Genomic DNA, 24,782 nt, shown 5'->3' with positions numbered 1-24,782 from the left:
ACGTCACTTCAAAATAATTCTTTATACCCTCTTCTGGACATGTGTGGCATTTTCATGTTTATTAGAACTTGATTAGAAAGTGTGAATCAATCAATCTGATTAGAAAACATAAATAGGAAATTACCTTAACAAAATACAGTGGTATGTCATCTTAGTTTATATTTGAGATATATATTCAGATTTTCAAAATGGATTCATATTTTGTAAAGTAAACTATAATAACAAGACACATATGCAGAATCCCTGATCATACAAAGACCTTCTCAGTATCCTGAATAAAGTGATAAATATTTCATAACTCAAGTACAGACCTTTTGCTAATTCAGTAACAGGTATGAAAGCATAAGTCAGCTTAAGATCGTAACTGGGAAATTAAGTACTATAGGTTCACCCTTCACTTTCACTTAAGTGATTCAGTAACAGTCTTCCAACTTCACCACGGGAGCTATCCTACATCACTGGAACTGCAGATGCATCTGCACTGTAAGCAATAAAAGATGAAAACCCAATGAAAAGAATACTTCTGGTATTTTATGAAACACAAGGAAAAGAAGAGGTAGGCCAGCATCTAAAACAAATTCAGTACTTCCAAAAAAGCATTAGCATGCCTGGAGATTTCATTCACTTTCTGGAAATGAGTGACAACATTTCCACTGACTTTACTGGAACCACTTTTGAGCAGCAAAGTACTTATACATAATGTGATTCCAAGCTGTTCCTGAGATAAAGAGAGAGATGCAATTTTTGTCTGGCAATGAGTATTATTCTGTTATTTTACAAGTAGGATTCTTTATTTCTTTTTTTCGCTTAGGATGTCACACATTATGTACCTGTAAGTCTCGGAGTGTTGCCTCCTGTTTCTGGGCATCACCATCAAGATGTGATAAACAGTCAAGTTTTTCCTGTTCCTTCTCCAGCCATACTTCAAAGGCCTTCAGATTTCTTTGGTACTCTTGATGTAAGTTAAGCAGTCCTTCAGCTTTTGTTACCGCCTCCTGCTTGTTAAAATATTTACATATATATGTGTGTGTGTATATATATACACACACATATTAGTGTATCATCAAACCAAGAAAACATAAAACCCGGACTTCCATCAAGGGGAAAAGTTTGTATCTGATGCTGAACTTTCCTAGAATTCAAGAGTATTTGGATTCTGAGAATGGTTTCATCAATTACAGGGAAAGAGAGGGCAAATGTGGGGATACAGATACTTATCGTAAAGGATTCTTCATGTAGGTTTGTGATGTCTGGGATTTGAAGTTTTGATCTGGGATCACTTTTAAATAACACCTTAGTGTCTAATAACAAAAGACCTTCTTAATTTTTATACCAATTTAAATTAACTTTACTGAAGTGTAATAAGAGTATGAACTAATTAATAAGAAGAGTATGAACTAATTAATAAGAGTATGAACTTAGAAATTTCATGGTTTTTCTTCGCATGATTTTTTTTTTTTTTTTTTTGGCCAATAGAATAATAATCTTCTATTAAGAGTATCTAATATCTTTAGGTTTGAAGACCACCCAAGTCCTTTGTGGGCAGTTCCTACAGAGCACTGTGAGAAACAGAATGCAAGTCTTCTGTGTATGTGGGTGAGCAAGTTACAATAATTTCACAACCCAGCACTAAAATATTACCATATCTGGGGTACAGCAGGAAAGGCGTCATATATTAGCCCAAGAGCAGTCTTTCTAAGCTCAAGAAAAGTATACTACATGTAAGTCACATCCTCTAAGAAATAATGGGAACAGGGAATAGAGTTTGGATGGAGGCAAGACAGGCTGCATCCTGGGACAGCAGGCTCCATAAGAAGAAAAGCACTTTCATAAACAGCAGCCATGAACCTACGGTCTGCTTTACCGATTTCTAGCAGGTCTAGGGTGTGGGAGGAAGGATGAAAAGAGAAATGTTACTGATCTTTTACAAGGCCGGTCCATGCCCAGTAGTGGGAAGAGGGAAAGATAGACTAGTTCTCTTGCCTCTTGACAGTGGCTGCAGGGAATTACAGGTCTTGGTCAGCTCAGGCTTGGGCCAGAAACCCTTGGGGAAGCTTGTCAGGTTTCCCACCTGACCAAAGGATTATTAAAGGATTTGACCATTCCTTACTTTCCAGCTATTTGCTTTGAACTTTGAATTTCTTTTTACATTTTTGAATGTACTCTTGATACTTAACATCATCACCAAAGTTGGGAGTGGGGAAGATCAAAGTCATCAGGGGTGTTAAGGGGGAAGAGAAAGAGGGGATGCTTATTGCTACATGGAGAAAGAGGTACAGAGCTCTTGTCCCTGTCAACTACCATCCATTTCTCATTGTTCCCATGCTGTTGCTCAAGCCGAGCAAATACAGGCAGTCTGTATAGTTTTGTGCAAGAGAAAAAGGTAAAGGTTAGAGGATCCCCATGCTAACAGGAATACAAGGTATTCACTAGCACTTCCCAGTACTTAAGTCAACTCTCTGGCAAACCTGAGTGAGTTTATTCAGAGAAGGTCCAAAGAAAGACAGTGCATTGCATTCTTTGCAGTGGTGGAAGAGAGTACCACAAAACAGTGAATAATCTATGTGTTTGAAAAACTTAATTTTGGCCCTTTCCACAAGACAAAGACATCATTGAAACAACAAAATTCAATTTTACTACAGTGATATCATGAAGAAAAGTCACCGGAGCATACCTTAGGCATTATTTAATTACCACACAAGAATTTGGGTTAACTGGAGATAATCGCCTGCTTTAAATGTATCACCAGGTCTTTTATTATTTGTTCTTTATCTTATGTCTTACATTAAAACCCATCTTGATATTTATCTGTCTATGTCCTAATCTTTTCCAGATCTACAATATTAACACTTATCAGTAAATATGGTACATATCATGCTGGGTCTTTTGACATTAGAGTCAGTTTACTTGCTAATAAGGTTTGTGTTCAATAGTAAGCTTCTGTGGTTGTCAGCCATTTGTGAATTACCTGATTGACTGGTTGCATTTACTGCAAAACAGACATTTATGCAAACCACAGATTTAGAGATGCTTCCAACTTTTCAGTCAAAATGGGTAAAATCGTATTTGCACTGAAGTCAATGAGACTTTTGACATGGAATTCCTCAGACTATTCACTTGATGATTTTTTCAGATTCAGATTTTTAGAACCTTTCTGAAAAGACCTGAAGCTCAGTGGTACAGGACGAGAGATTGATAAATCATGCTAATAACTTTGTTACATTAAGTTACAGCTGTCCCCAAACTTTTATTCCTCGTTTAACTGCAAAATAAACGATCTATGAAAAGACTTTCTCTTTTTCCTTGTTGCCAACAAAACAAGAGGGAGTGCTATCAAGAAAAACTGTACCCTTGTTCTCTCTTTGAGGAACTTATACCGCTCCTGAAGGTCCTGGAGTTCAAGCTGAGTGACATAATGCTCAGCCATCCCACTTCCTTTCACTTCAATCGTCTCCAACAGGCTGCTGTGACTCAAAACCTCTTCACTGAGTAGCTGCAAAACAGAAAGAGAAGAACACATTTATGAATGAGCTGCATTAAAACAAGACCACAGATTAACCTTATTCAGCCTTTTTTGTTGCTTATAAGGTGATATGGGCTTGTTGTTGGTTTTCGTAAAGCAAACACACCTTTGCTTTGCTGAGGGCAGCTGTTTTTTCCCTCAGTTCGGCATATTGCCTTTCAGAAGCATTCATACTCGCTTCTACTTTATCCATCCAGCTGGAAAACTGACGAACATCATCCTGGTAACTTGTCCATTTGGAGAGAGCTCCTTCCAGTTGGCTGTAATTTAAAAATATATATTTGTTGTCATAGTGGAGGTTCTCATGCTATTTCTGAGTTTTCCAAACTTAGAATATTAAGGATGTCTGTAAGTTATGTTCAGACATATTCTAGCTTTAGTAAATAAAATGCAACAGAAAGCATAAGATCCACGATCAGAAATTTTCTATCCCTTTACATACGTTCAAAAGTTGCTGCATTCTAATGTTTAATTACCTTTGTTGTTTTAAATTGAAATATTTGCAACTACTGATGCTCCACCAAAGACGACTGTATTTTTTCCCCTGTATTTCTTTATGCTATCACTTTGAGCATCACCATTGGACACTGTATTTACAGTACCTTCTGTGAAATGCTAGTAAGTGGAAAACTAGACAGGATCTTGACAGAACAACCACTAATGTCCATGACAAGATCTTCTCACTTCTGACAACAATTCACAGCATCAAGTGCAACTCAAATTAAAATTTATAACAAGATTATGAACATGGAATTCACTTCTAAGAGTATATTGACAATAAGTGTCAACAAAAATCAGATCCCTCACAGTTTCCTTCCCTTTTTCTGTTTCAAATGAATATGTCACTTAAGGGCTCTAGACCTGCAATGTTAGGCACATGCAGTCATTTTAGATGAATTTGACTCTTGTAATAATAAAACTCTGGCAATTTACTTTTCAAAATTTTTGCCAGTGCTTTATTGCTAAGCATCATTCTGCACCTCATACCCTTTTTACCTCTTGCACTGGATACAAGCAGACAGAAGAGAAGCCCAGCTGTCCTTCAGGGTTTGCAACTGCTGTTCAATCACTGGTACTCCCTCCAGAGAAGTATTTTGCAGAACAGATTCTCCTCTTGTCAGAATCATTTTCATTTGGATTTCTTTTTCTTGTTTCACGGCTAGCAGTCCCTAAAAAGTGAGCGGATATTATTTTACTTTTATCATTAACTGGGCATGAATATACTAACTGGCTTTACTGGAAAATGAACTGATCAAATTTAGCGGCTTGTACAAATAGTCAATTGAAAGAGGGACAGTGGGGTTCACAGCTGGGCTTCACAAGGGAGAAGTGACTTTCAAAGGGTAGGTTTAGGCCACTAAAAAAAATAAAAATCTTAGTTTACAGAGAAGTTTTCATGGAATCTGTGCAGGTATTTACAGTGTATCAGAGAAGGTACTGTCGGGTGGAAAAGCTGACATTCCAAAGGAAATGTCATTCAGATGGAAAACAGGAGGATTCGTTCATAGAGAAAACAAGATGTGATGACAAAGCTCTTCTACAGGGCTGAAATACAGTTCTACAACTCTAGGATCTATTTGCAACACAAAGGTACCAACATATAAACTCAGCAGGCTATCAGTGACATCAGCTTAGAGACTTCAGCTCCTGGAGCTGCGCAGTTGCAAACTAACAGCTTCTAACACTACGCAAAAGTCATGAAAAGCCTAAAAGAATGAACTTAAAAGATTCAAGGAACAAAAGGTAAACCACAAATTTTAGTATTTTGCTACAATCTCTTGCTTTTTGATGTATCCTTACAATTTTGAGGACTTGTGCATATTTTGGCCCCAGCTCAAAATCTGAGTCATCAACAATACGAAAAGAATTGTTTTCCAAGTACTGCTCTTCAACATCTTTTCTGCAGCATCAATAGATGCTATTTTCTTAACTGTAGTCACCATATTTAAAGAAGGCAATTATAGGAAAAGCTGTTCTGGGTCATCCATATCACCTGTAAGATCTAGGAAATACTATATTAAACAAACAGAAGTGAATATCCTACTTCTTCCATCGAACCTTCAGCTGCCACACAACATCTTTTGAGGTTTTTAGGAATTTGCATGTATACAGTTTTCCATGTCATAGAGGTCCCTATATCCTTCTTAGAGAAAACTTCTAATAATGAACTCTTTCTGCTATAAAAAGAGTTATTTTTGAGTGAACTGAAAATCAGCGTCTGAACAGCAACAATCGTTACACTAATATGCAACAATTAACAAAGTATCCTATATTTGCATTCTTCTTACGGATCTAAAAAGAGCAGGTTTGGGGGTCTGTTTTTTCCATACCTCTAGCTTTAGCATCCGGCTGTCCAGAACACTCTTGTCTGCAGTGGGATGACAGTAGGAATCCAGCATGTGAACCGCATCAGCCACCCAGTCCTGGAGGTCCTTGACACTGTGCGAGAACTGCTGGTGCTCTGCCACAACTCTATCCATTTTGGAAACTTTCTCCTGCAATTCATATAGCAATTAGTACCAGCAGCTATTCAAAGAACTGTGTATTCCCCATACCTACTTATGGACTTTAGAATGAGTTTCATCAACTATACTCAGAAATTCTCTTCATACATTGATAATTACAGAATCACAGAATGGTAGGTACAAGTACACTTACTCATGCATGGAATGAATTTTGCATACACACACACGAGTTGTCCAAACATAATATCTAAATGAAAATTGCAGAAATGCCTTTTTTTTTTTTTTGCTTTCTAAGTGTAAAGCTTCATCTAATTGTCTCCTCTCAACCAAAGTAGATGAGAGTTTTCTGGTTTCACTTTCTCTTAAACATCTGGTAAATCACATCTAAACTCCATTTCAGTGTTGCAACTGAAGATAACCTGTGAAATCTGTCAATGCACAAGACAGATTTAAGCCTGTGAATCTATGCCACTGCAGCAACATTACTTTGTTGACACATGGAAAAGAAAGACCTGTTCTCCTCAATGACTCCCATTGGTATAATCAATTATATGAATCAAACATAAATGCTGAAGTTACATTGCTAAAAAGGCCTGAGGTGAACAGGAAAACAGAGCAGAGTGTATTTCACATGGTGACAGAGAACAGAAGTCAAGCCAGTGAAATAGGCTTAGGAAGTTACTGAGAGGGACCTTTTTCAAACATCCATGGCTATCCAAAGAATTTCAGGATTTCTCTCATAGGCTGGATCATACATATCCTCTGCCTCAGACTCCTTCTCATCCCGACATCTCCTACAAGTTCTATACACATAAGCCAACATTAGTAACTCATGCATCCTTCCTTTTCTCTTATTGCAGTCTGGAAAATTTATTATGGCCATGTATACAACCATTTTCAGTAAGTCATACAGCTCTAGATATGCTTTATAATTTTATTTCCACAGAAGAAGTAGAAATTAACAAACTAGCAATTGTCCAAACATAAATACTTTCAGAATTGAATTGTTATCCAATAACACACTTCCTATATCCTTAATTATTCTCATTACTTTAGTAACTATAAGCCTAATTCCACAACAAGCTTCCTTCATGACTGGAACTTTGTGAAAAATAACAGTCCTAAAACAAAGACCTCCCTATCTGTTTACACAATAGAGATAGACGAAATATGAAATGGTGGTGTGTCAAGCACCACTCAGCAAAACAGAGTTAGGTTAAACTGTCAGTTCCTAGCCTGATGCTTTGTAGAGTTTGGCCTCTGCCCATCTTTGAACCTTCAAAAACAGCCTAAGAGGTAATTTTTTTAGAAGACCAATCTCCTAGTTTTAGATGAAGATGCTTACAATGCAAATAATTAATCATCTTTACAGGACGCAATGATAAAATACTTTTCTGAATTCTGTATTTTCTAAAAAAAACCCCCAAACAACACGATAAACAAACCAACCTCCCCTAAGTTCTGAAAAATAATTATTTCAGGCGTCACATTACAAAACTAAAATGTCTTCAACGTTTGAAAGAATCAAAATCAAACCTGATTATTGTATAATTATATACACAATATATTCTATATACAATAATATTATTATTGTACAATCAGGTCAGATTTACTTTTTAATCAAAACACATTTAAAAAAATTAATAATCACAATTCCATTTTGTTAACAGTCCATGGAATTATCCAGGTCCCTACTTCCCGGTCTTCAAAGCCAGTGTGAAAGACTAGATAGCTCAGACATACCACAGAGCAGACAAGCAAGACAACTGCAGTGTTTCACATTTCAGTCTTTCTTTTTCCCCACACACATCAAATGAGCTGCTGAAAAGCACATACACTGGGTGCATTACCTTTGTCAGATTGCTTAGAGTAAGATACTGAGAAGACAACTGAGACACTCTGCGCATAAAGCTTTTGCTGACAGCTTGCTCTTCCCACAGCTGCTGAGCTTTCTCTTTTAGCCTGTTGAGCTGATGCTCGTGGCAGCTTATTTCCTCAAGGACAGACTGTAAAGCACAAGCACGTTAATATTAAGAGTGGGTGCAAGTAAGCAGGAAACAGAGAAGCATGAAGGCCCCATGAAAAATAGAAGTGACATATGGCAAGCTTGCTGAGAAAGGCACACCATACGGCTACAGCAGTGAAGCAGCATGTCATGAGAAATGTGGAGATGCAAAACCTGATGGAACAGGATCATCATCAGCAATCCTTGAAACCAGTTCGCATCTTATTTAGAGGTCAAGATGCTAGAATGATCAAGCTTTTTTAAGGAATCAAGGGGACCGGAAAGATGGGACAGGAAAGTCTGGCCGTGTTAAAAAGGCTTCTAAGAAGTCACCTGCAACTTTTGTTGTTCTCTCCGCTTGGAAGGAAGATCATGGAGCCGACTGCTACTTCCTTGTACCATCTTCTCAGTTGTTGTCAGCCACTCCTGCAGAGGCTCAGCAGTTGCTTCAAAGTCCTTCATCTGGATCTTTAAGTTCTGGGAAGACATGCACAATTCTATCATTGACAGTCCCACTGCACTGGGCATAACTGCAATGCACAACACACAGATCAAGCACACGAAAAAGATATACAACTGCAGCCAAATACTATACAACTCTTCAAATAAATTACACCAGCTCTGCTCCTTCCCATCCCACAAACAGACACTGAAAGAAAAGTCTGAGAGAGCACCTCTTTAAAAGGCAAAACAGAGGCAACAATGTAGGATGGGAGGCTGAAGCAAATTGCCTCTGAACAGAAAGCTTTACAGATCTAATGTGCTTTGACTGAATGTAAGTCTAACTCACAGAGCTAAGGCACTCTGAAGAAAGGCTAATTTGAGATACGAGTTACCTAACATCTGACAGCAGTCATTCACACTGACCCCTCCTTAAATGCGCTGCCACTATTCCTAGGTGATGTATGACTAAATTCAACCCAATCTCGGGGATCATTTCTGATTACATTCTTTTTTAGTGTAAAATTTCCTTCGGTGCCTGCATATTTTTCTTGCATGTTATTCTGTTATTCTGCATGTTTTTAAAAAAGAGTATCTGAAATAACTCATATGGAATAGAAACCTGCACAGCACAGTTACTGTATCTTAGTTATTTTTATTTAATCAGTTTAATTAACTGATTTAATTTTCTTATCAGCTATAGCCTTATCACTCAAATTAAACATCAGAATGAAAAACTAAGCCTACAAGACTGAAAAATGCTTGGCTCAGAAAGATTAACCGCTAAGGACACCCTCTTTCCATGGCAACCCTGAGACAAAGAAAGGTAAGTCCTTGCTACCTGAGAACTTTCTTTGAAAGGCTTTCCTACACCATGTTTTAAATGTATTTAAACTTTTTCTCAGCTGGCTAGGCAACATAGGTTTGAAACAAGAATGCCTAGGAACTTTAATTATCCTACGCTATGCAGGGAATTCCAGCTAAGACCTCTTGACATTAAAATCTATGACCTTAAAAGAGATTACGTTTTTAAGATATTCACCTTCTGCGCTAGCTGAATTGTGAGTTCTGAGCAGAGAAAGGCACTGGGGTTTATTTAAAAAGTTGCTCAGATAAATCGTTACATTTCACCAGCTTGCAATGAGAGAAACAACATTTACCGGCTGTACTGGGACTATTCAACCAACAACAGTGACAGAAATCTGTGCTAAAACAGTCCTTAAAAAAAAGAAAATGTTTTTAGGAATCCAGTATATTTGAAGAGACTCGTCATAATAAATTTGAGCAACTGCTGTCTTTGCTACCTTCAGTTACTCTGAACAACACCCTTCTGCATGTAACACCCTACTTAAAGTAGAATCAGGTCATAAGGATATAAGTAAACAAAAGTAAAATGTAAGCGGAAGAATGAGCCTTCTTGAAAACAGCTATTTATTAGTTCTGTCACATCATAAACACTTACAGCTATACACAAAATCTAAACTGTGCGGTTAGAAACAAAGAGCAAAGAGGAAGTTCAGATCCAATCTTTCCCCACTGTGACTGGTTCAGTACCTCCAATGCAGATTCCTTCTGGTGGAGGGTGGTGATAAAATTTTTCCAATCTTCTTTAGCAGTAGCAGCTTTGTCCCGGATAACTTTAGCCTTTTCCTTTGGTAAAACAGAGCATAGCAGTTCTCCTTTGGATGCTACCAGGTTTAGTTTTTGTTGCCCATTCTCCCTTTCCGACAAGAATTCCTAAAAATAGTAATAAAGGAAGGTAATTGGTGAACTGTGTGTCCCAGTAAAGGTCAATGGCAAGCTCCCAGAAAATTTAACAGGGATAAGAATTTATTGTTTCTGCTCGTTAACATTCTAACTCATCTTTCAGTACATGACATTTTAATATCATTCATATTTATGGCATGTAGGCACAACAGCTACTTAATCCAGCAGTGCCATGCATCTAAATAATATACATAGTAATACTCTAGGATTACCCATATGTTCTGCATTTCATGAGACAATTACTGGTCATTTAGTTGGGTATTATACTACTTTAAATCTCCCCGGTACAGAAAGTGGTAACAGTTTCATTTGAGGGAGCCGGTATCCTGGCACAGGGAGCAGCCGGAGCCGGGGCACGCTCTGAGGCACACGCAGCACCGAAGCCTTGCACATGGGCATCGGCCAGGTCGGGTAGGGTGTGGGTTGATGCCTAGACCTTGAGCAATGTCTAAGCCACGTGATTTATCCCTCTGCATCCTTAATTTACCTTCCCCGTTTGAAAGTATTTTTCTTCACAGAAATCTTGCATGATTCTGGTGTGCAAGAAGTGTACGGGAAAATGCACGTGCAAGAATTACACAGAAACGTAAGGAAACAACCAGGTTTTCAAATTCCAATATACTGGGATAATATTCTTATAACTTGTAATTATTTGTGAGCATTTAGGACTCAAAGGAATTTAGCAGTCTTAAATAACAATATTTTAAACTGTTACTATCATGATTATGTAATACACAAAGAGTTTTATATCCATAATCATAAGGTTACATCCACATTCAGAAGTAACAGGCTTGGTACAAAAATTACTAAGTCAGGTACTGATTCTGTGTTACACTAGAGGTCTTAGTAGAGAATGCAAAGGGTCTGTTAGCTTTGAGATACTTGGTTCAAGTTCTGGCTATATTAAAATCAAAGATATAATAGCCTTCTGACTTAACAATATCAAATGTGTTAACAGACAGAACAATGACTTTTAACAAAAATAAAATGTTAAGTTTATACAAGTTACCAACATCTCTAGAAGTCCTAAAGCAGTTACTGCATGTCAAAAAAAAAAAAAAAAATATTTCATCTAAAGCAGCTTTCAGGGAGGAAGACAACAAAGTAAGGTCTTATGCTACGAAGGGGCTGTGGTGATAAAGACAAAAAGTCTTACCACTGTTGAAAAAAAAAAGCAAACACCACCACAAACCACCTTGCTAAAACTCTAATATTTAATGTCAAAACTACTAGGATTTTTCCCCGATATTTTCCTCTAAACATATTCTCATTTTGGGTCAGTCAAAGATTTGGATATATTAATACAGTACTTTTTACGCTTTTAAGTAAACCATTTAAGCAAGGGAAAGTGAATGTACCAAAAGGAAGAGGATTTGGGTTTTGGTATTTTCTGAGAAACTGATATGAATTTCTTCTGTTATACTCTCCAACTGAAGGTTTAACGGAGTCATTATGTAATTCTCATTTTGCTATTTTCAGTTAAAATTATAGTTATATTCTATTCATAAAAGTATTTCTTTCTTTATTAAAAAACCTCTTTCAACTGGCATTACTATCCACAGAGTTGCTGGGGCATGTTTTATGTTATGTGAAAAATACATGAAAATATTTAAATGCCTGCTTGCACTGCGTACTTTTTAACTCTGTTCTTGCACTATAAGGGCTCTACTTTCACATATGAGCCAAAATATTTATGAAACTTTGAAATAATTCCAGGTACTAAGTCCCAAATCTGATATCGTTCTGATTTTACAGTACTCTCCTACTTTCAAAACATGTATTTTTTTCCTATTGTAAAAATGAAACAAGCAAGGAAAACTACTGTGAGAGACAATCACTACACACAAACAGTAGCCCAACAATTAAACTAAACAAACTAGATTAAAAAAGAAAAATATCAGTGCTTATTTCCTTGCAATTAGTCACCTTTAGTGTTGACAATAACAACATTAACAAAAGACAGTAATTAACCAAACAATTCAATCTGGGCTTTATACGAAACTGGCTGGGTCCCCCTTAGATTAATATTTAACTAGAGTAGGTAGAGTTACCTGTATTTTCTGCAGACTTGCTGAAGCTTCACTGATATTTTGAGGCACATCAAAGCATTTGGCTGTGGTGACTCTCGCATTGACCAGCCACTGCTGGAAGTCCCTGAAAGCCGTCCGAAATCTTTGCTGCAAGATCTGCTCTTTGCTCTGACAACCTTTTGAAGCTTGCAGGCAGAGGCTGGGTTCGTCGCGTCAGGGAAGCAGAAGAGAGCGAGGGAGGGAGGGAAGGCAGGACGCTGTTAGGTGACAATGCTATTACTTAGTTCTCTCAAATACAATGGTAAGGTTAGGTTAACCTGGATTCCTCCTACCAAATTTAAGCACTTAACTGAGGCACCAGGATATCCATTAGAAGCTTTCAGTTCCTTAAAAGTGAAGCGTGTAAATTGTGCCATAACCGTCACAGATATGACAGGTATAAGTGTTTCCAGAGAGTGACTCAGCGCACCTAAGCATGAACAGTTTCTGCGAGTCTCTTTCGCTCTCTAGGGACAGAATAAAGAACTACAGAGACCACAATTCTAACTTCTGTGGCTCGGTTAAATTCATAACGTTAGAAGAGATCAGTCTGGGTCATCACACCCTTCTTCTGCAGCTACAGAAACCAAAAGCTGTAACCCCCTGCAAGAAAGAACAGAATCTTGTGTTTGAAATGCAGGTGTCACTCTCCCAGGTAAATCAGCTAGAGTGACCTGAGAGAAAGTTTCCCTGTTTCAAGGAACTGGCTAGTCAAAGATGAGTAAACTGAAGGACAAAATTAAGAAAGAGATCTTAAAAAGCTCGTATAGCTTGTTCCTCCTTCAGACAAATAAGCCATAGTGCTACCTCACAGTTTCTTACAAGGATTCCTCCTGTAATAGGTCAGGTGTGGATACGCATTAGTTTCAGGTGAGTTCAGTGGCTTTTAGGAAAAAAAAAAACCCAACAAACAAACCAACAACAAATTGCTACTTTTTACAACCTCTGTTGACACCAAAATCAAAATAATGATTCTAATCATTGTATACCTCAGTTTCTAATTCTAAAATTCTAATTAATGGTTCCTTAAAAGGCAGCTCACACACACACACGATTGATTAACTATAAACAAGATGAATGTGTACCTGTTATACTCCTTAATCAACCCTGAAACTTTCGAAGAATGAGCACTCAAATCTCTGGAAAATCTACAAAGATCATTTAACTGAGTTTTGATCTCATCTGTCATATGTTCAGACTTTACCAGAGCATCCAATGTTTCCTGTTAAAACAAAACATATGAACAATACTGGTGAGTAAAAAGAAAAACAGTGTAATATTTTGAATCAAAATTTATCAGAATTTAAATGCAACTTCATTTATGATCTACGCACGTTCACTTTCAAGACTATTTTAGCAGTCTAACCTACAGAAGCTTATTTGAAATTCTGAGCTCCTAGAGACCAAATTTCTAGAAGGCTCAACTTCCTTAGCTCAAAATGTTCTCAAAGAACAGGTTAAGATATAAATTTCATTTTAATAAGCGAGCTATGGTATTGCCAGTTAGCTGTATACATATAAAAATACATACAGTTAGGGAATAGCAAATAATATATGATCATATAAATATAATTAGCCTGTTGGCTTGAGTTTAGCATGTTCAATAAAAACTGTTTGGAGCTGTATAAAAAAAAATAATTTACGCACAAAGCTTTTAACAGCTTCAACTCTTTCACAGAGGGCTTCATAATGTAATATTACAGCTGCTTACAGTGCTGTGAGAGTAAATGGGTTACTGCCTGTCATTGCTGCACTGGAAAGACTCTTGCTTTGGAGACAGCCATGCTTTTGTTGGCTTAGCTTACGTCACTGGGAGAGGTGTGATAACCACTCCAACAAAAACAGTCCTTGTTGACGTCCACAGCATCTCCACTGCAGCATCCCGCCAGCTACTCCAGCATAATGAACAGTTCAGACTTGGCTCGTCTCACCAGAAACTAAATTCTTCAGGCGTTCCTCGTCAACTACCAGGGAGAAAAGACAATCTCCCAGCTAGTTACATTCACCGTGGCAGAGCTGCTGCAGCACAGGCAGGCCAGAGCGTTTGGCACGTATAGATTAGTTTGGCTAAACTGAAGCGCCAAGCTGGCAGAAATGTCCAATATAAACTTAAGAAACAGATCACATGAGAGTGAAGACAGATTTGAATGGGACATGGCAGTGGGACAAGGAAGTCCCCAAATCACGTTTCTGCATATATATAAAAAAAGGATGATTGGAAATATACATAGTAAACAGTTTGTAATAATCTATCAGCACAAAACTGAATGTTCAGGAAAGGTACAAATGATGGACATGAAAATATATCCAGAAGGTTTTCAAAATATCACAATCTACATCATAGAGATGTAAATGCTCATGAGTTTTTACTGTAAATAACTAACTCTGCAATAAACAGATATCCCTTTATGTAAATCAAAGGTAAAAAGAAACATTAGCAAGGGTCTAGTAAGCTGATCAACAGACTTAGTAAGAACAGCAAATGGACAAAAGCCAGGGATTCAGTTCATGTGTCTGCTGCCCACAAGCAACTTTGTGCTTGCTTCATACCCCTTTTCCTGAAAAAGTCTGGAGAACTGTGAAATTAAAATTTTTTTTTTTAAATCTATATCATGCATTTCTGAGTAAGTTAAAAAAAAAATAAATATATATATATATTGCTTCTTTGTAGTACCTGAATTGCCAGGAAGAAAAACCACAACAATCCATTTTGAGAAAATTAATAAAACTAGAAGCATGCGTTGGCTATGAATAACAATGGTTTAAACCATGATCACAGTTTGGTTATAGTAACATTACTGAAATCTGTTTGCATTCAGAGATCACAGGGAAGCCCTGTAAAATTAAGTCTAGAGACATTTCAGATGTATTATGTGTACAAACTTTCATGTGGTCTTGTGAGTATGAAAAAATATTTTGCTACAGCAGATTTTCAGACCTCCTCTGATTTACATTATCCATGCTTGTACTATGGACTTTATCTGCTTTGAGTCACTCACACACCAGAAATCTGTTTAACCATAATTAAAAGATATTTGAAATACTCACACTGCCAGTTTGTTTTGATGCCATATAAAGTAGCATTTGAATTAAGTAATTATGTCACAGCTATGATGCTTAGAAAAAAATGTAAACTAACTACTTTTTTGTTTATATTACTTAATGTTAAACTACACACAGGACTTTTCTGAAAGCATTAGGAAAAACAACACAATGGCCATTACTTAAACACAGGATGTCACAAATTGTGTAGGGCAGGAATCACCATAATGAAATACTAACAGCTTTTTTTTTTTTTTTTTCTGGTAAAGAAACACGTCCTAAGAATAGCACAGGGTTAAAATTGCCTGCTTTCAATCAAATTTTTTAGTTTCGAATAACCTACCTCAGTAACTACTAACAGATTATTCTGATGACATACAGCCTTAGGCATAACCCATTAACAAACAGGAATATTAACTTGCAAAACAGAGTAGATTTAACTATGGCATTTTCCCATACAGAAACACTGCTAGCACTGTTGCAGCCACTTGGGTTTAATTTTGGATTACCAAAACAATTTGCTGAATTCCAAGTGCAACATCTGTTGCTCTGATGTTGCAGATACCTAAAAGAACAAAGGTTGAGCATAACAGAATGGGCTTGCTAATTCTGAGAATTAGGAAATGCATTTTTAATTCGTGGCCTTGGCTTACATGGCAACAGAATCACTGTGAGACAATGGAAATGGAAAGCTGCAGTGCTATTTTATGTTCACAATAGGACCTATCCCTGGGGTCCAGAAATGGAAGGATTACTGTCACATTTCCTCTAAGTATAAATAAAATCACATAGTAGGGCTGTGCATAATAAGTCTTGAGGTTCCTCTGCATTTTCCACCTTAGGCAATTTACAACTGTCTAATCTAAATAAAGTGTTGTTACATAGAGCTACTGTACCTCCACAGTATATATACTACTAATAAAAGCAATATCCTTTTAATTTAGTACTTCTCCATTTATAAAATAAAAAAAGTCTGGTAATCGCTGCTGTATGTTGATGACAATTCCATGTCTTGCTTTCCTTTTTAAAAACACATAAACGTGGAAGACTTTGCATATTTGTACCATTATTTGCTCCAATGTAATGTCACCTTTGTTACTCCTAACAGATACCTCCTGGCACTCAGGCAAGCAAGTTCCATAAATCTGTGTCAGGGAATTTTGTGAAAGGGGAAGCCACAGAAATAACTTGGCACAGACGTTGGAGGAGGAGAGTTATAACCTCAGCTCAAAGAGAAGGTGTTCTGGGGTTTTTTGAATATTTCTTCAGTCAAGGGGTCAGAAAGCAGGCATCACACGCCTCTTTTCCTTTACTGAAACTGCTTCATTGCAACACTACCCTGAAAGGGAACTATTCTATCTTTTCGCAAAATTTGTAATTCACAGTAGTCGAGATACAAACGTGTATCTTGATTGTTGTGAATATATACATATTTATATAATGTGTGATACATACACGTGGAAATTTTTGCTAGACGACAATCAGGAACAGAAACAACCTCTCTATGTCTCTAAATTCCACTGCATTCCACAGCAAAGCAATCAGTAAGTGTAACTTCTTTATGCACTGGACTAGATCTCAGCGTGCATAATGTGAAGGATATTTCAAGAAATGTGAAGGATATTTCAAGAAATGTGAAGGATATTTCAAGAAATGGAAAGTATAAGCTCAACACACTCCTGACAAATTATAAGAAAGAAATGGTTCCAGCTGCTACTTGGCTTTTAGGAAATGCTTCGCATTTCCCCGATCAAGTGCTTGAAACATTGAGCAACTTGGAAGAGAAGTTTGGAGCTGGTGTGCTAGCTCCTTCACTTTCTCAGAGGCAACCCCTGTTTTTATCATCTTAGATCCGGGCAGCATTCGCTAAGCCTGGTACAGCAGAGGCCAGGGAAAGAAAGGTCTTCTATAAACACTGCTTGCTACGATTACAGTTACAAAAAAAGTTTGGAAAGTTGGGATTTCACAGAACTATTTTTCACGAATACATTTTATTGTTTTCTACTTGATAGTCCTGCTTGGCAGAAGTTTTTCTGCCCACAGTCACCGTACATTTACAAGCGAAAAGCTGCTAGGAAAAGAGATGTGACCTTACTTTCTCCTTGCGCCAGCTTTCCACGACCTCGGCGTCGGTGTGCCGGCTGTCGAGGGGGACCAGGCTCTGGGACCAGGCGGCCAGCTGCCCGCCGAACCGCTCCACGGCCTCCTCCAGCTGCGCGACCTGCGCCGCGAACTCCTGCTCCGACAGGGCCATCTGGCTCAGCACATCCCGCAGGCTGCTTTGGCTCCGGAAGGCGCTCTCTTCCCACTGCTTCCAGTCCGACTGCAGGGCCTGCACCTCGGCGGCCAACAGCTGGCATCCACCGGCCGCCGTGCTGCGCTTCGCGGCGGGAGCCAGCGTCTCCACTCGGCCGAGGCGGCCAGCGCCGATCTGGCGGGACTCTACCAGCTCCTGCAAGGCGACATTGCCATGGTAACCCGCAGAGCTGACATCGTCACCCTTGGGAAGAGGAGGGGACCGCGCAAGCCGGGGGCAGCGCGCAGCGGTGCGGGGGCAGCGCGCAGCGGGGGCGCGTCCCGCACCGAGCGGCGGCTTCGGCGGCAGCAGCGGCTCCGCGCTCGGCCGGAGGAAGGATGAAAATAAAACTGCGTCAAGTGAGGGTTTTACATCGATTGAACAGCGATTCTGAAACTTTCATAAGCTTAGGGGAGAAAGAACTTCTTTCAGGTTCTGAAAAATATTGTTTAGGTGAAGGCGAAGGAAAATAACAACTTTGTTGTGATCTTTTACATAAGAAGCGCTGGTATGTAGCTGCTCATAGCAATTTCAAGAACACAAGCGAGCTCCTCAGAAAAAGCATTTTACAGCCTACCCATGATCTGTGATGTGTCATAATTGGTTGCACATGTCTTCTTTTTTTTATTCTTTCTACAGTGTCCTATTTCAATCGTACACATGCTACAAAGGAATTTTGGGAGTTTTCACTTTAAGAAGCTGGAGAATATAAATATCATCCCAATCACTGCATGCCAGAGTAATGTTATTTATTCTCGTTAGTCTTATGAGCTAGAAACAACTATGTCCTCCCTTCCTCATTTTATACGTGGGGAGCTTGAACAGAAAGGAGACTGAAAACTATCCAAGAGAGTACAGCAAATCTGTAATTTGATCTCGGGTTTCCTGAATCCTCATCTAGCAGTCTGTTCACTGTTTAGGAGCAGACTAAAATGCTGCTAACATGAGTACCTGAACGTAAACATCAGGCATGAGCAAAACAGGCGGTCTGCTTTAATGTTGCATTCAGGAATACGTAACTTGCTTAGGCACTCACATGCCTCAGAATGGATGCCAGGGTAAGGAGAATATACCCAGGGAGGCAACCCATACATTTCTGCCGTGTCTGGGGAGAACAACCCTTGCACCGCTTTATGTATCTCAATTTCATGTAAATCAGAAAAGGTTGTTTCGGACTGATTCAGACAACTCTGCTCATGGAAAAGGCATATTCAGGGATGAGGACAGAGCAGTTTTCATTAATCAGCTAAGCCGCATTCTTCTGTGATGCCACTGGGTTTCCGCTCTTGCAAATTCTTTCCATGTGTGCTGTGGTTAGCTCAGGTCTGTACTTTTACTCCATCAGTTTCATATGGGAAGGGAGTAGAAAACACAGCGTAGAAAGCTTGCTCACTGAAATGTAATCACCATTTCAAATACACAAAGAGCAAGATCCCACAACATTTTTGCTCTGGCCTATTTTAGAGCACAGGGTCTGAATCGCAAATGAAATCACGGAAGCTAACATATCTATCTTACATTGATTTTGGCCAGCTTTTTCTGTATGGTTGATGTATCTCCAGATGCATCTGACCAGCGGTGCAGCTCTTCCTTTGCAGAATGGAGCCAGTCTGTGAATTCATGCACAGCATCAAGGTATAGCAAATGATCCTTCACAATATCTTCCACTTTCTTCATTTTTTCCTATCATTCAGATAGAAAGAAAAAAACAAAAACAAAAACAAACAAACCCATTAAAATGCTTAAATACTGGTTTGACTCTATAGCATCCATTTGAACGATGAATAGAGCACAGCTTATAGCAGCAGAAAACAGTGCTACACTGCACAAGGTTTGGTTTAGGTTGGTCTGGAGAGGCATGTTCTGCTGGAGCAAACAACGAAGAAGCCTTCTGAAAAATATATGAAAAATGTACTTTAATACATCCTTTAGCACAAAATGTATAATAGATATCAAAGCTGCAGCTGTGCAACTCTGGCATGCTTTTCCCAACGCCCCCTGCAGAGGGTCTTACAGATCACCTGTGAGTCATCCCAGGCAGCACCATGCTGCCAGAAACATAGCTCTCATTTGGGAGCACCAGGTCCCTACAAATGCTAAGCAGAGTCACAGGGATGTCCCATACAAAGACCACAAAGGAGGACTTCTGCTGTTCAATAGTGAAAAAGGTTCTTATGTTGCTGAGTCCCATTTTATCCATCAGATCACAACTGGTGGTCGTCCCTAGCCACCTGCCTTGCAGCTCTGGAGGATGCTTTCCCTGACACAGAGAAACAACAGCGTCATGGCTCCTTCTTAGCTTTTTAATGTAAGCTTAGTGTGGGGCCAGTTCACTTACTATGAAAAGGTGAAATAGTGCACTGGTCTCGATTTGCCTTTGGTTTGACTGAGTAGATTTGTTCTGATATTCTTGTGATCTAACACTCAGGAATGTTTATCAAAACCAACCAAAAGTGAACTGAGCTAATCGAATAACTTTTCATTTCTTTGTGGATACTCTAGATCTAAGTGTCCTTAAATCAGTTTCAAACTAAACCACTTATGGATTAAACTCCAGTTATTTTTAATTTTGAATAACTCAACATTCAACTAATGCTTTAAAAAATTAAGATAGATTAATAAGGCCTGCTGTTCCCTCGGAAAATAATCATCATAATTTCTCAGAATGTGTCAGACCACCTAGACAGTGAATGGTTACTAGCTAAACGAAGATGACCTAAAGTAAATCCTCAAAGTTTTTACAGCTTAATGCATTTTATGCAACAACAAAGTGGAAATTGTCCACATGTGCCTGACTCTAAACAAAATAGATAATTCCCTAGGGAAGCAAAAGAGCCCCCAGAAAGGCAACCACACACCTCTGTTTATTTTGGTCACACCAAAATACAGCACCAGTAGAAGAGGAGAGTGGAGGCAAAGTGCAACTAGCTCGTCTCTGCCAGTGGCAGTGGCTTCTACCAGTTGCAGTCAGTGCTGTTCTCTCCCAAGGGAAACACGGCAAAGCTGTCTTTCTTGCTTAAGAAATTAAATTCATTGATGAATATTGATTTTATCACTTATGATACTCTTGTCACACAAGTTTAAAAGCATTGTATTGAGTCAGTAATCTTGGTATTGCTCCGGATTTAACGCCACTGAAAGAAGCAGAGTTATATGAGGATGAAATTGCACTGATTCGCTAGAAACCAGATTCATAGCTTACTATTTCCAGTAAAAAAAAGAGAGCAAAAGTTCATCATAAAACCAAAAGTGTGTGTGACTAGATGGTAATTACAAACTAGATGGTAATTACAGACTAGATACATCTGAGAGGGCGCTAATATCTATGGTCTATGTTTAAAGCAATAAAACAATGACAATAATAGTATATCTTATCTCAAAAATTAAAAAAAGCAAATCCAAAACCAAAGTACATGGTTCCACATAATGACTTTCCTTTATCAAGTTTAGTAAGAAAAATTCAGATTTTTACTAAACAAATAAATTCATATGCCCTAGATCTAACATTTTTCCTAAGAGATAATTTCTTAGATCTTCCACTAATTTTTTACTCTGGTACTATTTTTATAGAGACTAGAGATTAATTACCTACAGGCCATCAGCACTATTCTCAATATATGAGAACCTGAACCACACTTCAGATTACTGAATTTATCTACAGTTTACTTCAGTCTTACATTAGCCTGCTATTATGTGGCCTCTTCCTGATGCTGAGAAGGTGGGGATTGTAACTCAAAGCCAGTGTCACTGTCGTGGTCTGGTTGGCAGAAGGTCTCAGTGAGCTTATCTGTCTCTCCTTAGAAACCAAAGAGAATACCTGTATAGCATGTGCAGTGCTTAATGGCTTGAAACACCACAAAATATGGGCATATATCTTTCTGACAGTAGGATTTCTCTTTCTGAAAATACGTTTTCTGCTCAGGGAGGTATTTCGTTTTTCCCATTCTAGGGTAAAAAAAAAAAGTGCTAGGAATGAATGCAAAAGAATTAGATTAAAATAAATCTGAAGAATGTCAGAAATATTGGTGTATATATCAAACTAGGAATAAAATATATGCCCTTTGGTTTTCAAATTTCATAACACCACCAATTTCAATTCCCAATATCTGTTCTGCATTCAAGTGAATTTTAGTGGACTATGTCCAACTTTTTTGTTAGACGCAACCATAAAAAAAGGCAAGACTATTCAAACACAGTCAATCTTTTAGTTACTAAAAAAATACGACCATCAAACTTTTAGACTTATATACAGATGTTGAAACATTTTAGTTAATTGAAATGGGGACCTTTGCCTTTACCTTACCTTGGCTACAGTTGTGATGTCATTAAACTGTGTTTTTAGTTCTTCTTGAGCTGCTTCTCCAAAAAAATCATCCTCTGTTTTCTCATACAGTTCCACAGCTTTTTCAATGAGTTGCTGTAAATCACCAGAGTGATCGTCTATCTCAGAAACAATAGCCTGGAAGTGGTCCAGCAGAGCAAACTTCTCCTTCAGACCAATCTGTGGTTCTAAAGGCTGTTCCACTTTGTGATCCAATTTCTCTAACCACTGCTCCAGCTGGTTTTTCCTTTCCAGATATTCATTCCACTGGCTAATGACAGACTCTAGGCAGCTTACATTAAAAGAAACATACACAGTATAGATGAGAACTTTTCAAAAGTCTGAAAAAAAGAGCCTTCTTATACCTTAATTGTTACACTGACTGTCGCCATACATTTAGAATATGCTTTTTCCCTCATCTTGCTTTAGTTTTCTATGTCAACTTACATCCAGACTATTTTAGAATTCCTGTGTTCTTTGGGCTACTGCGTATAACCCGATACAACTGCTTCCCTATTACAGGTTACATGAGCAATCTGTCTGTCTCAGACTAATGAAAAGCACTTTTCAGTGTCTGTCCAGCAAAGTAAAATACAGAGCATTACTGGAGTTCTTTATGATCAGAATAGTAAAGTGTAAGGAAGCCTATGAAATTATGGACAATTAAGAGATATTCCGGCAAGTTTTGGAAGAAAAAAATCAATTATATATAGTCCCATTTACAATTTATAAGAAATACTCTCTTTTGTTATATATTGCTCCCTCTAGCAGATCACCAGATTTCTCTGGGATTTTTGTTGAGGAATGTAATTCTCATTCCACTGGACTTAATGATAGACATGAGTGTGGTAAGGATTTAATTCAAAATGTAATGGTCTAGCCTAATCTAAATAATATTTTATGACAAACATTGGGTGAAATTAGAGTGAAATATTGAAGGTAGCCCATTACAATTTTCTACATATAATTGTATTACGATTTTGCACTAAGTAAGAAAGTGGCACCAGTTCCAATTGAAAAAATCCAGTTTATTATTATTATGGTCCCACCACTGACAGCTGATATTTAGGACTCAGATTATCTACAGTACAGATCTATGAGTTTTCTAATGCAGATCTATGAGTTTTCTGAAGCTGGGAAAACTTTATTTTCATTAGAGAACTAAGGAAGTAGGATCATGTAGAAGTTCACCAAGGGCCCATTTCTATCCAGTAATGACTGGGATGATGGGAGAGAGAGTGCTTGTAAAACCCACAGATGAAAGCAACCAGGGAGTGGCTGCAGCTAGTTGGATGACAGGAATCAAATGTCAGAAGTTCTTAAAAGAAATTTAAAAAAGATGGAATCTGATGATGAAAATAATGCTTTACTTAAGAAGGAAAAATCAGATATAAAAATACAAAATTGGGGATAACTGCCTATGTTTAGTACTGTGGAAAAGGATTTGGAGATAGTAGAGGATGAAGAGGTAAACAAAATTCAACAATGTGAAACTGTTGGAAAGAAAGGAAAATCTCATTCTGGACTGGATTAAGAAGAGTGTTGTATGAAGGAAATGGAAAATATTGATACTCTATTCAGAATTAATAAGATCTCAAATACAGTAAGAAGTCAACTCACTTTCAGTTATTATCTTTCAAGAAAAAATGTAGACAAAGTACTGATAGTCTGCAATCTACTGAAAAAGAAACAAGGATGAAAGAGATCCAGAAAGTATTAGTACTGAGAAACTGAGGAACATCAGTCTGTGTGGAACAGAGATGATGGAGGACTTCAAATACAAAAAATATTCTCCCACAGGCAATAAGAAAAACTTTCTGTTTCTACCAAGGTTAAGACACAAAGAAATCAGCTTAATTGGCACGAAAGATTATTTGGAGTGGATATTAGGATTTTATTTTTTTTTTAATTAAAAACCATAATGAAAGACAGAATTGATAAACTTTCCTAGAGTTTTGTAAGTAAAAGGTAGATAAATATCTTGTAGATGTTCTTGGTCCTGCCCAAGTAGAGGTTCAGTAATTCAGAAATACCTTTCTAGCCTGTATGAATTTGTATGATTTCTATTATTTTGAAATTAGCATCTCATATAAAATTTGGTTCATCTGATAGGCCCAACTCATCTTTTTATAGAAGGATGTATTTTTTTTCAGGCATTTTTGATTCTCTCTGATGATACGACTTTCCCCTCACATACCAGTACTGAATGAATGGACTCCTATGTGCTGCAAGGTACCACTCTTTGTAAGCAAAGATGGCAGGGTCTGACCTGTGTTTTCCAGGGAGTTTTACCTCTGCCAGTTCACTGAGGTGCTAATGATGTCATTCCATACGTCCTTCAGCGTCTGAAGCTCAGTTTGTATCACCTTTTGTCCTTCTTCATTGCTGCTTCTAAGTGCTTGTTCTCCTTTGCCAATGGCCATGTTCAGCTTAACTTCACCGTCACCTTTGAGTAAGAGGATCTCCTGTGAGGCAAAATAAGTCAAAAAATCAAATGCAACCTGCTGAGAGGTGAAAGCTGTGAAACAGTGAACATCATCTTCTCTGATCTCATTTATGCTTGACAGCCATGCCCAGTATGAATTCCTAGGCACCTTTTCTTGTAACTGCCTGTCCCTTACTACGTGCAAGTCATCTAGCAGTTTTCCCACAGTCATACAGATATTTTGCTGCATTGGTCATCCTAAAATATTGCTCACGTTGCAGTAGATAATTGCACAGAAAGACAGCACCACATAGCTAGAAGATATCTCAAGAAAGCCCATGGTGGGATCTACACTGATGACCTTCCTAACAGATTTTTGTCTAACCTGTTCCTGAAGACCTTCTGTGACAGACATGTCACAGCCTCTC

The 24,782-nt window shown here is 38.1% G+C and overlaps 1 protein-coding gene across 1 annotated transcript in view; it reads right to left on the bottom strand.

The window, feature by feature from the left end:
* The window catches only part of SYNE1 (spectrin repeat containing nuclear envelope protein 1), a 308,461-nt gene that overhangs the window by 136,848 nt on the left and 146,831 nt on the right, over nt 1-24,782 (bottom strand). Inside the window, exons 52-65 of the mRNA XM_075748397.1 lie at nt 24,222-24,394; nt 21,912-22,221; nt 19,127-19,291; nt 17,408-17,764; nt 13,356-13,492; nt 12,253-12,430; nt 9,989-10,171; nt 8,327-8,470; nt 7,839-7,994; nt 5,854-6,018; nt 4,520-4,692; nt 3,630-3,783; nt 3,350-3,493; nt 831-995 (exon numbers count right to left, since the gene is read on the bottom strand). Of these exons, the coding sequence (XP_075604512.1) occupies nt 831-995; nt 3,350-3,493; nt 3,630-3,783; nt 4,520-4,692; nt 5,854-6,018; nt 7,839-7,994; nt 8,327-8,470; nt 9,989-10,171; nt 12,253-12,430; nt 13,356-13,492; nt 17,408-17,764; nt 19,127-19,291; nt 21,912-22,221; nt 24,222-24,394 (2,604 nt within the window). The remainder of the gene's footprint in view (nt 1-830; nt 996-3,349; nt 3,494-3,629; nt 3,784-4,519; nt 4,693-5,853; nt 6,019-7,838; nt 7,995-8,326; nt 8,471-9,988; nt 10,172-12,252; nt 12,431-13,355; nt 13,493-17,407; nt 17,765-19,126; nt 19,292-21,911; nt 22,222-24,221; nt 24,395-24,782) is intronic.

This window comes from Balearica regulorum, chromosome 3 (assembly GCF_011004875.1).
Source record: "Balearica regulorum gibbericeps isolate bBalReg1 chromosome 3, bBalReg1.pri, whole genome shotgun sequence".
NCBI lineage: Eukaryota > Metazoa > Chordata > Aves > Gruiformes > Gruidae > Balearica > Balearica regulorum.
This window is presented reverse-complemented; position numbering and strand designations above follow the sequence as displayed.